This window comes from Delphinus delphis, chromosome 3 (assembly GCF_949987515.2).
Source record: "Delphinus delphis chromosome 3, mDelDel1.2, whole genome shotgun sequence".
Taxonomy (NCBI): Eukaryota; Metazoa; Chordata; class Mammalia; order Artiodactyla; family Delphinidae; genus Delphinus; species Delphinus delphis.
Window position 1 is genome coordinate 130,436,609 of NC_082685.1, and position 18,180 is coordinate 130,454,788.

The window sequence follows — 18,180 nt, forward strand, 5'->3', positions numbered from 1 at the left end:
CTTAGAGTAGTATGATATGTGATTTCTCAGAAATAGTAATCAAAGTACTCTTGAGCCTTGTATCAGTTGTGAATATTTGAGACTTAAGCAATTTTTTTCCCTCACATTAGAAGAAATCTGGAGGTAGCCAAGTTGCTGGTTGTTTTAGTAGCTCAAGATTAAAAAGACCAGTGATGTTCCTCTTCTTGACCATTCCCTCATGATCACAAGGTGGCTGCTGTAACTCTAAATATCGTGTCCATGTTCAAGGAAGGTAGAAAGCGGAGGGAAGCGAAACCAGTCTTTTCCTTTGGTCACGAAAGTAAAAACTTTCACAGAAATCTGCCAGTAGACTTCTGCTTACATTACATTTACAATAACTGTCACATAGCGGCTTATAAAGGAAGTGAAATGACAAGCCACATATTGGAAGGAAAATTTACAACACAAAGAATTGCTACTGAGAATATAAAAACTTTATAGTTTGATAAAAATAAGATAAACAACCTTATAGAAAAACAGGCAAAAATGTGAGTAGGCAATTGACAGAAGAGGAAACATTTTTGGTGAATAAATTTAGGAAAAGATGCCCAACCACATTAGTGATCAGGGAAATGCAAATTAAGACTATGTTGAAATATAGACTATATCTATTAAATTACCCCAAATTAAGAAATCTCAAAATATTAAGTGTTGCTGTAAATGTGGAGTCTTATCTACCACTGGCGGGGGGGGGGGGGGAGTAAAATGGTATAACCGCTTAGCAATCCAATCTGGGGTTTTCCAGTGAAATTGGATTTTTGCATACCCCATGATGCAGCAGTTCCACAGCTAGCGATTCCACACAGGAGACATGTACATGAATGTTCACAGCAGCATTATTTGTAATAGCAAGAATGGAAATAACCCAGATGGTCATTGTCAGAAGAATGAATGATACATTTATATGATACACCTGCAATGATTGCAGCAACGTGAATGGGTGTAAGAAATAAGTGAAAAAAATCAAGGGCAGAAGACTACATATATGGCATAATGTTTTTAAAAGATACAATACAAGAAGGCTAAACAATATATATTTTCAGAAATACATACACGTGTGGTCATGTGTTTTTGAAAAAACAAAGCAAGGAAAAGATAAACACAAAATTCAGGATAGTGGTTACTTCTCCTGAGGCAGGGAACAAGAAAGGGATTGAACACACAGGTAGATTCAATGATACCACAATGCTCTAGGTATTAAGTTGAGTAGTGGATTCCCAGTTGTCTATTATTATGCTTCATAACTTACTTATATGTTATATATATATTTATGTATCAAATGTTACATAATAAAAAACTTTAGTAAGGTAATAAATAGCTTTGACAATAAGTACAAAAAGGACTATATCATATTGTGAAATTTTGGGGGGGCGGAGACACATGTACTAGGGAACCAGACACTTACATTTTTAATTGTTTTAGTTTTACAATGCTTTTCGAGTATAATAAACACTTTTTTGCTTCAGTCCAGGGGGGGAGAAAGGACATAAGCACATACAAACACAAATGCTCTAAAGGAATTTATTCTTATTACTGTGCAGAAACTTTATAAAATAAAAAGAAGTAAGCGCTATTGGAACAGAGAGATGGAGACGTACCGATAACACTATGTTAAAGAACAGTGCCAGTAGAGGAATGGGGACAGAAGTGAGACTACACAAGTATTTCAGGAGAAATTAAAAGGGAGGTTGTAGATTACAGTCTCCTTTTCAAAATGCTTAGTAATAAAAGAAGAGAGGAAATTAGTTTCTCTCTTCTTCAGAGATTCTTCGAGACTATTCTTCCCAAGCCCACTCTTTTGCTTTTGTATTTGATGGCTGTATTACAGAGACAAAAATACAGACCCCAGCACAACTTTGCTAGGCATTTAAGAAAATCTCTAAGGTTTCATGTCCTATCCAGGGACACACTAGTACCTACCCCCAAGGGGGTGTTAATGGTGTCACTATATAATCAGTGTTTCCTTTTTATTATTTTCACCATCATTTCAAGGTTATTTAACTCATTCTCAATTCTAGTGATCACACTAGAACCCAATCATGATAATAAACCAAAACAAATAAACAACACTCTCTCCAAAAACTAACAAAACCCCCCACCTCAAAACAAAATGACATTTCTTAATCATTCTCTCAACTGAAGACTTACTGCTTATAATCTGCACATAGCACAGATCCCATTTAAAATCACAGGGCATGACAATGCATTTTAATGGACTTTGTTGATCTTTTTTTTTTTTTTTTGCCATGCTCATCGACTTGTGGGATCTTAGTTCCTCAACCAGGGATCAAACCCAGACCCTTGGCAGTAAAAGCACGGAGTCCTAATATTACTCAGCCATAAAAAGGAACGAAATTGAGTCATTTATTGAGACGTGGATGGATCTAGAGACTGTCATACAGAGTAAAGTAAGTCAGAAAGAGAAAAACCAATATCATATATTAACGCATGTATTTGGAACCTAGAAAAATGGTACAGATGAGCTGGTTTGCAGGGCAGAAGTTGAGATATAGATGTAGAGAACAGACGTATGGAGACCAAGGGGGAAAAACCGCAGTGGGGTGGGGATGGTGGTGTGCTGAATTGGGCGATTGGGATTGACATGTATACACTGATGTGTATAAAATTGATGACTGATAAGAACCTGCAGTACAAACAAACAAAAAAAACAACTAATACTAAACTTTCTTTGGGTTATTTGTATGGAAATATGTTAATATAAATGTTTCAGACATTACATGAAATTTCTAAAAATCTTAAAAAATAAATAAATAAAATAGCCCCTCTTGCAGGAGCCCAGAATAAATAAAATTGCATGGGATTGGATTATTAAAAAAAAAAAAACAAAACATGGAGTCCTAACCACTGGACCGCCAGGGAATTAATTCTCTGTTGATCTATTTTTAAAGCTATTATTTGTAACTCCTCCAAAGGGAAAACATGTCTTAATATATTAACTGTCTCCTTTACTAGCTTCTCACCTAAGAAAATGGCTGTTGGTGTGGGAGAGACAGGAAAGAATAATGTAACTCTCACCTTCCTGTGAAGTTTCCAGAGCTCCCAGATGAACACCCTGTCCCCTTGCGTGCCTCCTATACACCAACACACTTCTATCACGATATTCACCTAATCAACACATGCCAAATACTTACATACCACAAGTAAGTTCAAGTCACTGTGGCCTTGCAATTTGGGGTCCCTGTAACTCTGGAAGTAAGGGAAGTCAGAGAATAAACAGTGGCACATCCTTCTCAGGTGTAAAGTGTTTAAAGCTTTCAGAAGATATTCAAACAAAAGGTGAAATCCAATGTTCACATTCTTTTTAAAGAAAAACACGCTTCTTCAAATACATTTTTTTGCTTGTTGGGGGATCACTTGGGGCAAGATCTTCAGATTCCCTGAGGGTGATAGTATCTCTCCACTCATTTTATGACTGTTTTGCAGGCAAAGTCAGAAGTACTAGGTAACAGTTTTCAATTTGTCTCACATCTTATGAATGAGGAGGAGAGATACCAATGGTTAACATCTGTAGAGGGTTTAAGCTTTTAGAAAACACTTTCATGTGTATTTTTTCTGGGCTTTAGCACTTTTTGACTAGAACACAGAGCAGGGATTATCAACATCCCAATTTTACAGGTTAGGAAAATGAGATTACTAAATTTTGCTAGGGTCCTCCTGGAATCAGGGGTGAGAGGAATAAAGAAAACTCATTCTGACACTTGCTAAAGTGGTGAGGAAGACTTTATTCCAAACTATTGCAATAGGGGGTCATAACTTGCAACAGGAGAAAGCAATTGTGCTCAACTCCGAATACAGCAAAGACATCTGGGAGTTTATTACAGCCAACAGACAAGCAGAGTGAGCGGGTTAGTGGATGCAAAATTAAGAGAAAACATTAAGGGTAGGGGGATTCCTGATTAAAGGCAGGCCAAGGACTTATATATTAAAGGACTTACGTATAAAGGAATTTGATCACATATGAAAAGTAACCAGATACCAAGGGTACAGGGATGACTTAGCAGAATTCACGCTAATACGGGGCTCTGCCCTGCCAGATTCGAAGGCCTCAATGGAGGCCCAGGCGAGTAGAGGGCTCGGAGGAGCCTGGCTAAAGTTTGGATAGGGAGAGAGTCTTTGTCACTGACTACCCCGTTCCTCTTTATTACCCAATCCCCATGAGGAGAGCTGGCAGGCAGCCAGGGTCGAGAGTCCAGTTCTCCCCCCGAGTCAGCAATGACCGGCGGCCAGGGATGCGGAGGCCAGGTTGGGCGACCACTGGCAGAAAATGGATCTGAGCAACACCCCTCGCACCACACGGGAGGTGACCCCATGCTCCGCCCGCCCGCCGCGCGGCCCACTTGAGGGGCGGGCTGCGCAGGTCGGGCGGGGCGGGGCCAGAGGCGCCGATTGGCTGGCGCGCCCCGGCCTGGTGTTTCCCCGGCCCCGCCCCGTCACCCCTCACTGGCCGCCCCGCCTCTGCCGCGCTCCCCCAGCCCGCGAGGCCGCGCGCAGGCGGGTCCCGCGCTGCCCCGCGGGAGGGGCCGAGCCCGTGTTCCTCCTCCCTACCGGTCCCCATCCTTAAAGCACGAGCCCGGACGCCCCGCCCGTTGGAGACGGCGTCTGGATCTGGACAGTGAGCGGCCGGGGCGGGCCACGGCCGACCGAGGAGGGCCTGAGGCAACGGACCCGCCGCGGCTGGCACACGAGCCTCTCGGCCCCGACTGAGTGGTTGCGGGAGCTGTGAGGGAAGGGGTCGCGGGCGCCATTGCTGCCCGTCAGAACGCCGCAGGGTCCCCGTCAGCCCTCGGCTGCTCTACCCCGGCTGGGAGGAGCCGTCGCCAGTCCCCGGCCCGGTCTCGTGAATCGGGTGCCTCGTCTGCCGCCCGCGCCGAGACCATGTTTGACAAGACGCGGCTGCCGTACGTGGCCCTCGATGTGCTCTGCGTGTTGCTGGGTACGTACGCGCCGCCGGCCGGAGGGGCGTGTGCGCGCGAGCCCGGGGTGTGGGTGCACCGGTGGGTTGCGGGTGTGTGTCCGCTGGGAGGGGACTAGGCGAGAGCCGCGGACGGGCGTAGGGTGGGGGTGTGTGTGTGCCTGACGCGCGAGCCGTGCCGGGCGAGACGCTGGGGGCGGTTTCCGCAGCCCGGGGACCCCGCTTCGCAGCCCGCACCCCGGCTCCCGCGTGGCCGCTGCTGTTTGTCGCCCGGCGGTGCGCTGAGCCCACCTTGCTTGGACGCTGTTCACGCCTCTGCGCTCCATCCCTTGCTCTTCTGTCTTCTGTTTCCCCTTCCACTCCCAGCCCGGAGGGTGGGCTCTTCCCCTCTCGGCTGTAGGGAAGCCTAGTCACTGGCTCATCAGGTTCAGTAGCGAAACGGGAGGTTTGATGCACTGGGGGTTCTCAGTAACTGGCGCCAGTGCCAGGTTTATCTTATTTGTGGGAAGCCGTTTACATTTGCGTCTATTAAAGATTAGAACTCTCCTAATTAGAAGGTGTTACCAGCTTGTAAATTGTCAGGCTGTAAGTGGTTGTGATGATGCCAGGTTTCTGCCTATAGGTTTGAAGAACGTTGCTTTTTGGGGGCTGGAGTGGGGATGGTGTGCCCCAGACCTGCTGTGTCCTTCTCTGCACAGACCTTGCCATTGTGTAGCTTTCCATCTCCTGTGAGAGCCCAGAAGTAGCACTAGACATTTCTTTGGCTGCAGCAAATTTGGCGTTGTCTTTCTGACAGAAGAGTTCAGTTGTGGGTCTTCTGGTTGCCAGTTGCTCTTTTATTTTGACGAGAAAGAATAGAAGTCATTTGGCTAAGGGATAGGCGTTGGGAGGAGAGATTTTCACCTTTTCAGTATGTATTGTGTAAGGCAGTATCTTTGAACTATTTATATGTTATGGAAAAAACGACAACAAGAAGACCTGCTCTATGTTTGGGTAGTCCTACTCATGGTTGAGTATCGAAGTAATGGTATTGGCAAGTTCTCAGCGTTGGTTGGAGGGCTGTGACTTCAGCATCCTAGATGCAGGTCTGCATAATGGCTTTTCAGTGATAGGAAATTTTCCCCGGTTTTAATCCAGTATTCCACTCTCTTGCCTCAAACCTGACCATTTAGGTGCTTGCAGTCTTGCCGAAGTTTTACAAATTCTGTTACCTGTTTTTTGAGGAAAAATCTCTTTTTTATTTATGAAACATCTTTATTGTTTACGAAGACACTGTATAGCTCCACAGTGAATTTTAGGAATTCAGTTCAGGAAAGGGAAACACGATTTTGGAACACTATTTTTATAGAAGCACAAGTGATCCTTTCAGATGTCCGGACATATTCATAATTACATTAAATATATTCAAATTTATTTTCGGTGAAAAGCTTACCTTGGTAAAGATGTTATATTTAAAAATGTATTTTAACTTGTACTGAATATTAGTGGAGGTTTGTTAAACTTCATTTATATTATAGTGAAGGGAGAGGAAAATGTTTAGTCATAAGTAACTTTGATAATTCTAATATATTGGATATTCTGTCATTGCCACATATTGTGTATTGTCAGAATTATACATAAACTTCTCCTTTTCCTACCTTGTGGGAGTTGGTAATTTATGAAACAAAAGTCATGTTTTCTCTTTGGGCCAAACACTGAACCAGGATAGATGAAACATAATACTGCTCTTAGGTAGCTCAGTGTTATTAAACAGAAAGCCATATGGTAAATCTATGTTTTGTTTTGTTTTAATTCATGTATAATGGAGGAACCTATATGCAGTACAACTTTATAAATTGTAGGTTCTTGCAGTCTATATTTTCAATATGATGGAAACATCACATAATTGTCCTATAGAGGTAAGGGTAATTTTATTGCCACATGGGCCTAACAGTTGCAGAATTTATGACAGCTCTCAAAAAAGATAAAATTGTGTTTATGATTTTAAGTATCTTTGATGGTTTTGGAAAAAGCTTGTTTTGGGGACTTATGCATTTAGTATCAGTATCAGATATTTATACCGATCTATTTGAAACACATTTTATCTGTTCTTGTGTTACTAGAGTTTTAAAGTAATTCAGTGTATTGTCAAGATAAGCCCAGAATTCCCTATTCCTAAATAGAAAGTGAAGTGTTATTTTAATTTGGTATATACGATGACATTAGATTTAACAGTATCAACACTCCATTACAAGCAGCAGTGAAGGAGAACAGTGATGCTAGAGATACAAAGCATTTTCATGCTAAGTTTTTGGAGATAATATATTTTTATAGCAAACTCACCTTTCTAGTGGAGTCTAAGGGTCCACTTTAAACCAAATTTTAAATTTGGTTTTCATTCGTCTTACTGACAGCAGGAGATTGGCGGCCTAAAATCGTGGTAGCTCAAAGAGGGTTATCAACTTGGCATTAACTTTTTTCTTTTTCTTTGGAGAACTACAGGTGAGATTTGACTATAGCAACAAAAAGATGATTAAGCACTTCATAAGTACAGGGTTATGTAAAAGTGATTCATAATTATAATGTGAATATGTTCCAGGTTCTGTTAATGGTCACCCAACATCATATAGTGTATCCATTTGATATGCTGATGTTATGTGATTGTGTTACATAGTTACTTTATAATATTACAGAAGGTGACGTCTGTTGAAGTGATAGTTAAACATGCTTGTGGGGGTGTGTGTGGGTTGTGCATGCGCGCACATGTGTATACGCGTTTCTACCCCAAATCAGTGTTATCACCGCTGGGAAATGTGAGTTCCTCCATATAATATACCCAGATTATTAGTTCCTTTAGTGGATCTGGTCAATTCTTGGAAGAAGAGTGAGAATTTTGAGAGATGATGTATATTTGATTCCTTTCTGAGATGGAGCATGGTCTTGCCATCTTTCTCTGGCTCTTTTGATAATGAGTTCTATGATTGTAGAAAAGGCCATAAATACCATCTGAGCACACAAGAAAAGCTGTTCTATAGAGAATGGTAGTGGGCTGGTATGAAAGCTGTGTTTTTGCTCAATGTTTTAAACCATGTCCTGAATAAAACTTATTAGTGTTTAATTGCTGAGGGTCATTCTAGATTTTATGCACCCTGGCATTAGGCTGCCAGTTAATGGACACTGAGTCCACTAATTGATTCAGTGCACATTGATTGAAGGCTAATTCTGTTCCAAGTTCATGTTAAATGCTAGGGATACAAAGATGAATAAGACAATATGTGCCCTAAAGGAGTTCAGGGTCTAATGAGGGAGAAACCAACAAGAGTCACAACACATCATGATAAGTGTAATAATGAAGGTATGGAATAGATGGCCTTTGAGTACAAAGAAGAGAGTTGCTCTAGATGTGATCCATTATAGATAAAAGGGTTGTCTGTTTATTCTTAGAGATGCAGAAATGACAAGAATTACCTAGGACTACTCTTAGAATCTTTTTTTTTCTTCCTCAACTTGATATAGGGCAGTGGGAACCCAAATAAGTACCTGTGTTTATAACTTTTTTGCAGGTTCTCATGATGCCTAGAAGATTTGGGTAGAACTGGCAAAGCCTTTTTATGTGCCTGTGTTTTGCTGGGTGGCGGTCATTTGGAATATCCTTCTGTATTGTATATTCTCCTTTTGCCCCTTCAGATCTTTTCTCCACCCTGCTCTTGCTTTTTGGTTTCTGGTTGACCTGGACCAATGGGACAAGAGCAGGAGGCCTGGAAGAGCCAGTTTACTCCTGCTGGATTTGTGTTGCCAGAGCTGTTCTGTGTTTTGTGAGTAGGTCACAGCTTCTATTCAGTGGCCTTCTGTGCCAGCCAGCTACAGTTACAGATCTTTCTGGGTTCTGGTAACCCTTCACTTGCCCCTTTAGGCCTAGAGATGATAATGACTTTCTCATGTTGCTGGTGTGGGAGTATTCCACCATCCCCTTCTGCTTTCCCTAAACCCTGCCTATACTTTTGAAGATTATTCCTTCATTAAATTCTCTCTTGAAAACCTTATTTGGATGTGCTGTTTTTTCTCCAGGGCGCTACTGATAATACTCATGTTATGTCCAAACAGATCTGAGGTAACTTCCCTTTCTGCACTTGACACCAGTTACAGTTTCCTATAATAGCAGGTGATACAGCAACTCGTGAGCTCCAACGTTGGCTTTCTTGGAATGGAGTGGGTCATGGTTACCTCAGCATGCTGCAAACGTGGTATCACCATTATGCCAAATCAGAGTCAATAAATTTAGGGGAAAATGTGGCAGCAAAAAACATTGGCAGCCATAGGTGGTTGTGGAATCCCTGTTACTTATTCTTCTCCAGTAATTATGCTGACATCATCCTGCCCCTTAAGTAGTACCCCTCACGAGTGCTCCCTTTCCTGACCCTGAATCTGGGCCCCTTTCTCAAGTAAAAATCAAATACTTAATGAAAGGGTCTCACTTGCTAAATAGTCTGCAGCCTTCCCTTTTCTCCTGACATTTATTTGTTCATTCACTCATTATTGGGTGAATTCACTCATGTATTTGTTTCTTATCTAGTAGGTGCTGGGCATTCTGTTAGATACCAAAGAGGTAAATAAATAAATAGGACATAGTGCCTATCCTACTTGCCATTTCAACTTCTGTTAACTTCTATTCAGCAAACTTCTTTTGCTTCTGATGAAAGTTTACTGTGCTTGTTTCTCTGTTTTATGTAACTGTTCTCTTTCCTCTCAGCCACAGAGAGAGAGAAGGAATCTCAAAAGATGAACAAAAATTTGTCAAACTGGTATATTCTTGGGTCAGACTGGCCTCCTGTTGCAAGGCTTTTTCTACCTTTTTTTTTTGGCGGTATGCGGGCCTCTCACTGTTGTGGCCTCTCTCGTTGCGCAGCACAGGCTCCGGACGTGCAGGCTCAGCGGCCATGGCTCACGGGCCCAGCCACTCCGCGGCATGTGGGATCTTCCTGGATGGGGGCACGAACCCGTGTCCCCTTCATCGGCAGGTGGACTCTCAACCACTGTGCCACCAGGGAAGCCCCTTTTTCTACCTTTAAATGGCTAGTTTGGAACAAAAGCAGAGGCCTGGAGGAAATTGATAGTATTTGGCTCTAGTTGGTTTTATACAGTTGACTTTAAACTTAAATTTACCTTGCTTGGAATAGAGTATGGAAGTATTCAGAGAGCATTCCCCTCTATAGCTTTTATGAAAAGTAATTTTTTCCTTTATATTCTTTTTGAATTACATCCTTTTGGAAACTCATGGACATGCTATGAATCTTTATTAATTTCTTTCTTGTTTAGTCATTTTTGGCTGAGTTCTACCAAAGTTTCCTATATGTTACTTAGCTTGTGGAATTATTCTAATTCTTTTTGATAAGAAATTAAAGTTTAAATTGTTACTGTTTACCCTGCTAAAAAAGAAGTTGGTAGTAAGTCATTAAACACCCACATTTTAAGTGAACCAGTTAACTTGTAGCTTCAGTTTTATGGAAAGGATTTTGGAATGTTAATTGTTTGTTTCCTCCTAACTTAGGTGGCTTAATTCAGCATATGAGAGGGAAATATACAGTCTATGTAATAAGCTAGTTAGGGATTATATGGACACTGTCTTGCCTCTTTTATTATTTTCTTTATGAAAAAGTGTTCATTCAGATATTATGAGCAGTGGTTACAAGTAACTTTCTTCTTTCTTTTTGGCCCTCTTCTTTTTCTACTTACCTTATTTTTCATTTTCACTTTTTCCACTCCAGCCTGCTTTCCTTCTTCCCTTCAACCTTCTTGCTGTCTAGGTTTAAAGCCCAGATGGCTCAGAGTTGTTTTTTACTTAACTGAAACTACTCTAACATTGGGAATGACTTTTTCTTTAAAACATTAGATAGACAGAACAGTGTAGTGACGGACTCTGGATCCAGACTGCCTAGGTTCACATTCCAGCTCCTCCATTTACTAGCTGTGTGACCTTGGGCAAATTTCCTCTTTGTGCCTCTGTTGCCTCAGCTGTGTAATGATAAAAGTACCTACCTTGTATGGTTGTTGTGAGGCTTAAATGAGTCAATATATAAAGGGCTTAGAGCAGTGCCTTGCACTTAATGTGCACAATATGTTTGTCAAATAAAATTAATCATCTATAATCCTACTATAGCAACATCATTATTTTAGTAAAAATAACATCAACATCGTTTTGTAATAGGGACAAAAACACAAACTTTAAACCGTTTCCCATGAGTACTCATGGAATGTCTTTGAAGCTTACAGAACATCTTGAAATAGTAGTGTTTTATCAGTCACATGTAAAAACCACATATATGATCTTCAGGTAGTGGTAATCCCAGCTGTGGTAGAAATCGATCTGTATAGTCTGTGGTAGAATGTAATTAAACAAATGGAAAAACTGTTACTTTATACGGTGGTTAAGTCCTGAATTTCAGCTTAATCAAGAAAATGGAGTTAGCCACACTCTGGTCACCTTCACTGTTTTTATTGCCCAGGCCTTGGAAATGATTGAGTGACCATGTAAAAAAGTAGACTTAATATTCCTAAATTTTTTGAATGACCTTAATTGTGCATCCTCATTTGTGTAAATTCTATTGTTTGAATTCCTATCTGTAGTTGAGCAGGCAACAAAGAAAAAGCTATTGTGTAATACCTCTTTATACCCCCTCTCCCTCTTACCCCTGTTTTCCAATCAGGTTTTATTTATTTATTTATTGCTTGCTTGCTTGCTTGCCCTGGCACGCAGCTTATTGGATCCTAGTTCCCTGACCAGGGATCGAACCGAGGCCCCCTGCAGTGGAAGCATGGAGGCCTAACCACTGGACCTCCACGGAATTCCCTCAGATATTTATTTTGACATATGTTAACCTGATACTATTTTTTATGTTGTGTTTAACACAATGTTAAGTTTTTAAAATATCTGACTTTGCAACATCCTTCATTTATTTATTCATTAGCTATTATGTGCTTAGTACAATGCTAGGAGCTGTAATTATCACTGTGAAAAAGATAGGTAAGGTCTCTATACTAATAATGTAAGACAATTACAGATGTTTGTGAATGCCATGGAAGAATGAAAACAAGATTAGAAGAGAGTGAGATGTTGGAGGGTGGCAATCTCAAGGAAGGCTTCTCTGACGAGGGCATTTTTTTTTTTTTTTTTTGTGGTATGCGGGCCTCTCACTGTTGTGGCCTCTCCTGTTGCGGAGCACAGGCTCCGGACGCGCAGGCTCAGCGGCCATGGCTCACGGGCCCAGCCGCTCTGCGGCATGTGGGATCTTCCCGGACCGGGGCACAAAGCCGTGTCCCCTGCATCAGCAGGCGGATTCTCAACCACTGCGCCACCAGGGAAGCCCTGACGAGGGCATTTTTGATTTCAGATTTAAGGATGAAAGTAAGTTGGTCATGGAGGAGCTGGAAGATGATTCCAGGCATAGGGAAGAGCAGGCGTTGAGGGCTAAAGGGGCAAAGGGCATTTGTAACAGAAAAGAGGCCAGTGTGGCTGGAATATAGTATGTATCCATGATATTCTTAATAGTGAATTTTGTAACTTTTTTCTAAATGTCAGAGTGGATAATAATAATAACTGGCATTTACTTAGTGCTCACTAGGCCCTGTGTGGCTGTGAGGTCTCTCAAAAACGTGCTCAGGGAGGATAGCTTGTTCATCTTCATTCTGTAGATGATGGAACTAAGGCCTAGAGTAGTTGGGAAACTCCCAGTGTAACTCAGGTAAGAAGTGGTATGGTTGGGAATTGGGAAATGCATTTTTAAGGATTATAACTTTTTTTTTTTTTTCCTCTCTTGAGGTATGCGGGCCTCTCACTGCCGTGGTGTCTCCCGTTGCGGAGCACAGGCTCCGGACGTGCAAGCCCAGCGGCCACGGCTCACGGGCCCAGCCGCTCCACGGCATGCGGGATCCTCCCAGACCGGGGCACGAACCCGCGTCCCCCGCATCGGCAGGTGGACTCTCAACCACTGCGCCACCAGGGAAGCCCAAGGATTATAACTTTTGAATTCAGATTGACTGGTCCAGATTTGAGAAATGAAGAGGGTGAGGAATGAAGGACTGAGGGAATTAATTGGCTGTAAAAGCAGTGGTTATTTTAGGTGGCCTAAATGTTTTATGACTATCTTTATTCTATACGATGTTGCTGCAGAGTCAGTTTCTGCTTATCATGTTTTGAGCGTGCGTCTGCTGTCCAGAGGAGGCACTTTAATTTTTCATAAGTCAAACGTGTAATAACTACTAAGCGTTTGCTAGGAGGGTATATCATACTGGAAGATGTAACTGATTTGTACTGTTCAGTAACATACCCACAGACTTTTTCTTCAAATACGTTGTTGTCATAGGCATTTCTACCCAGTAAAGGAGACCTTTATCCTTCATTGCATTTCACATGAGTCATGTGTATAGAGTTTAGAGTCACCTTTCGTAACTCATTCCAGCAGATATAGTTAGAGCCTCATGGTTTAGTTCTCAGTTGTCACTGCTTGGAAATGTTTCCTGAGTCTTTTTTCAGGGTGGAGCGCCCAGGAAAATGACATATAGGAAATGTGTAGCGGATGAGCTCTTGAGTTAATTGGCAGCTTGTTAAGCCAGGTTCTGCCTTGCCTTTTGGTTCATTTACGTCAGCAGGAAGAGAGATGGGTTGGCTGCTTAGGTGCTTGAGGTAAATGAGAAGAAGAGAAGAAAAACGTTCTTTATTGAATGAATAAATGAGCCTTTGGTAAATGTTTTACATAAACTCATGAATCATCACAGAACTGTATGGTATTAGCCTATGGTATTAGCCTCATTGTATGCCCTAGCACTGGTAATACAAAATGGGTGAAAAAATAAAACAAAACCCATGGATCTCAAATAGCTTCTTGCTTACTCTGGAAGACAGACTCATAACAAACAATGACAATACTGTATGGTAAGTTGAGTGCCTGATATGTCACAGCACTTAGGTTACTAAGAATGAGTGAGATAGGGTCTCCATCCCCAAGAGGTACACAGAGCACTGTAAGGGGAGAGAAGTAGGAATTTGAATGAAATCTGTCTGTATTTCAAAATAGTTTCTCCTGAGACCACTGCTTTTACTTTCCAGCAGAGGTACTGTAAACCTTTGGGAACATCACTTTTGGCTAGTGCTAAATTCTGGAAATAATTCCTGTAGATAGCTTAGAATCCATCTTTATTACTGGGTGGAAACACTGTAATACCGGTGCTTAGAAAGTGCGTGGCACATGGTAGGCATTCAGATATTTGTTGCCTGAGTGAGTAGGCAATAGACTTGAGGCAGCCACTCTTCTGGGGTTGGAATTCTCACTCCATCTATTACTAACTGTACGACGTTGGGCAGGTTGCTTCAACTCTCCGTGAGTTTTGTCATCTAATGAGGAAAAAGATGATGATAATAGTGTCTTCCTCATCGTGCTGTGAAATTAGATGAGATAATGTATGAGACAGTGTATATGAAGTGTTTAGCATATTCCTTGCCTGGGCTATTGTTGTTATCATTGTTAAGTTAATAAATCAATGTAGTACCACTGACCCAGTCTGTTATTTAAATTTGATACCATGTGCTGGTGACTTTTCTTTTGGAACATTATTTAGTGTAGTTCTAGCTTCAGTTTAAATAGCATTTAAATTGGAACCTGGTTCGTATTTCAGTTTTTAGTGCCCAGATCACTATGGGAGATGTTTTGATTACTTCTAACCTGTTTCTTTCTGGAATCAGATACCTTACTCAGATCTTCTCGTTTTACTTCTAGGTAAGCAATATTCCCACAGCTCATAGACAAAGTATCCAAACGAATGTTTGTGGTTGTAGAGAGAAGAGCAGACTAGAAATAGGAATAAACAAAGGTGTGTGTGAATGGCATGGTTGAGATAGCCATAAGTTCTCTGAGTACTCACATTTTAAAACATGAAGATTTTATTTTTTGAATATAAACTGGTCAAAAGCTAATAACTTGCAATACACATTGAAGTACAGCTGCAATACAGCTAAACATAACCAGTTCTTATAACTTCTCTTGATCAATAAGAAGTTTTCCTTGTTTTCTTTCCATAGAGTTTAAAAAATAAATGTATATAGTGATCACATCCATCTGCAGTGTTCTTGGATAGTCCTAATTTTAGGTAACAGTCTTCTTCATAGAGGCAGTTTGTTAAATCTATGACTAAATGTAATTTAAAGTCATACTTCTATAATATTTTTCTTAAAAAAACTATTAAAAAAACCCACACTTTTTCAAATGACATCCCAATTTGATTTAGAAAATATACCTAGCATAGTTATGCAGTGCAGCAGAAGCAAGTGATGTTTATTGTATTTTACTTTTTTTTAAATGGCATTGATACAAGAGAGGAATTTTGAATATGTTCCTTCTCAAATATTGTCTGTGCCTAACCCAGTGGCCCAGTTGGAGAAAAGGTCTCTTAATTTGTGATTGTTATCAAAACTTGTTAGGCAAGTTATGGGTAATACTCAACTTTATAGCTAGTGTTGGATATCTACATTAATATGAGAGATTCTAAGTTCTGCCATTGAATATAGTTTAATTACTAACCAAATCTAATAAGTAGCTTTTAAGAAGATAAGTTTTTGCATTAGGATTTGACATTGTGGATGATTTTTCACTGAATAACAATTTTGTTTATGTAACTTTTTTTAAAGGGTTCAGAGTGTGGTCTGGTAGTGAAAGAGGTTGGCTTGGAAGTCAAATTCTAGTCCTGCTTCTGCTACTCTCTCTGATCACATGGGCAAGATCACTTGGGCTCCTTCGTCTACTTATATGTAAATTATAGTGAGAAGAATATCTGCCTTGCCTATCTCTCCGGATCATAGGGGTGAGCACACCTTGCTTATTAAGGAGAGTCAGTAGCTACAGAATATGTTGGAGCAGTTGATACCACTGGACTCAGGGTAGGAAAACAAAGAGCACATGGTAAATGGGGCATTTTGAGCAACTGCAGCAGACTTGCAGGAGATCGATTATAAATCTAGCCTGGCCATGAAGGCAGTGAGTGTTGTCAGAAGAAAATAGGAAAAAGCTGAAGACTGATTGAAGTATCCAGGAAGTAGTGATATAGGAAAAATGGGCCCTGATACAAAGTAAAGTAGGCCCCTTCTTGAGTCTCTTCTTTTGCCACACATAGGTATATGACTTTATCAGTGACCAAATGGCTCATGAAATCTTGCAACTAGTTGGTTACTCTTATGTCAGCCATATTGTGAGAAATGGTAACATATGCTACCTTGAGAAGCCAAAGCAAAATATAATTTGGTCAGACTCACTGAAATTTCAGTGAAGGAAGATTTTCAGTTTAAAATAAGATAAAGAATAATGTCCACCTACTATCAAATTAAAAAGAAAAAACGAAAAAAGAAAGAAACCACAATTCTAACCTAGTCTGCTTATTATCAGGAGATTGTCATCTGTATCAACAGCAATTTGTCTTCGGCTAAGACTCAAATTCTTTTGGCAAAGATCTGAAATTCCAGGGGAATCTGTTCTAACTTTATATCTACCTGTGCTATATTCTATTCCAGTGACTTTAAGAATAGTAAATAGGAGAGAGATGTTCTTTGAAATAAAATAATAACATTATCTAGGATTATGTTTGTGTTTTCCTCAGTACTAGTCTTGCAGTTTGTTAGCCAGTTAATGATTGGAATGGTGAGACCTTAATGTTACTGTTTAGCTGTAGCTGGCAGAATGATTCATTACTACGTAGGGCATTGGGATATAGCTATCATTGAACAGTTAAGGAATTTTGTCTATCCTGTAGCCCTGGAAACCCACCACCAATTAGAAATATGTACATCATAATTAAAATACCATGGCCGAAGTTGTAAGAAAATCTTGACAAAATTGAGTCCTATTTAAGAGTCATATTTTGTTTGCTAATAATTTAAAACTTACACTTAAAAACACTGAGTAGTTGTGACTGAAATTTTAAACTCATAAGCCTCTGTAGCCCAAAGGGCCCTGATATTGGCTTTGGCTAACTTAATTTCTTCTGATAAAAAGAGAGGCAAAGAGAAGAGTGAGGAAAAGGAAAGTTTAAAAAAACAAAGAAGTGAATATTGCTACAGTCTGTTTTTACCTTCCAAGAGGAAGTCAGGAGAGGGTGAAGCTTCTTTGAGAGGAAGAGGGCCAGTAGGATTAATCATGAGGATGTACCTCACAAGGCCTGAGGTTGCTGCCCAGTGAAGAGATTGTAGTGGAGGTTCTGATTTTCAGTTGGGTAAATCTAAGGGTCACATTTATAGTAATTTAAATTTCCTGAAGTAAGGAATTTGTCCTTTAGGTTGATCAACTATAATTCAACCTATGTTTACAATTTACTAGGAAAAAAGAGCAGATTGCTGGAAAAATTTTGTTATAGTTACCCTTACTTCATGTCCTCAGACTTTTCATAATTAAGAATGAAATATTGAGATTGGAGGGGAATTCCCTGGCAGTCCAGTGGTTAGGACTCGGCTCTTTCACTGCCGTGGCCTGGGTTCGATCCCTGGTTGGGGAACTAAGATCCACAAGCTGCCCAGTGCGGCAAAATCAATCAATCAAATTTTATAAAAAGGAATGAAATATTGAGATTGGAAGACAGCATAACTTGGTTGAATATTTTGTAAATTAAAAGCAGAAGAGTTTGACATTTTGAACTGTAAGGTACATCAAACAATTGTGGCAGAAATGTTACAGCTCATATAGGGGCTAGCCATAGGCATGTTTTAGTGTATTATCTGAATATAATTCAGAAGAAGGTGTTTATGTTATAGGAGATAAAGACACATTAGTACTGTGTATAATAAAGGGGGTGAATGGGTACTTTTTGAGGGGGCTAGCATCATATCTGTGCAAACTATGATTACTCAAAATAAGAGGGGAATGGACTGTTGTATTATTTTAAAGCAGTTTAAATGTTAGGGTGTTACCTTGCAATTTCAACAGAACTTTATTAAAATATTTTGTATGTTATCAAGATACTAAATAAGTTTCCAGGGCTTCCCTGGTGGCGCAGCGGTTGAGAGTACGCCTGCTGATGCAGGGGACGCGGGTTCGTGCCCCGGTCTGGGGAGATCCCACATGCCGCGGAGTGGCTGGGCCCGTGAGCCATGGCCGCTGAGCCTGCGCGTCTGGAGCCTGTGCTCTGCAATGGGAGAGGCCACAACAGTGAGAGGCCTACGTACCGCAAAAAAAAAAAAAAAAAAAAGTTTCCATTTATTTTTACTAATGTAT

The 18,180-nt window shown here is 40.7% G+C and overlaps 1 protein-coding gene across 2 annotated transcripts in view; it reads left to right on the forward strand.

Moving 5' to 3' along the window:
* The first annotated feature begins 4,484 nt into the window (after positions 1-4,484).
* The window catches only part of PLPP1 (phospholipid phosphatase 1), a 119,447-nt gene continuing 105,751 nt past the window's right edge, over positions 4,485-18,180 (forward strand). Inside the window, exon 1 of one of the 2 annotated variants that reach the window (XM_060009489.1) lies at positions 4,485-4,975. In XM_060009489.1, coding sequence (XP_059865472.1) covers positions 4,918-4,975 — 58 coding nt within the window. In that variant the 5' untranslated portion in view covers positions 4,485-4,917. The remainder of the gene's footprint in view (positions 4,976-18,180) is intronic. The other variant, XM_060009490.1, reaches the window with a different exon arrangement.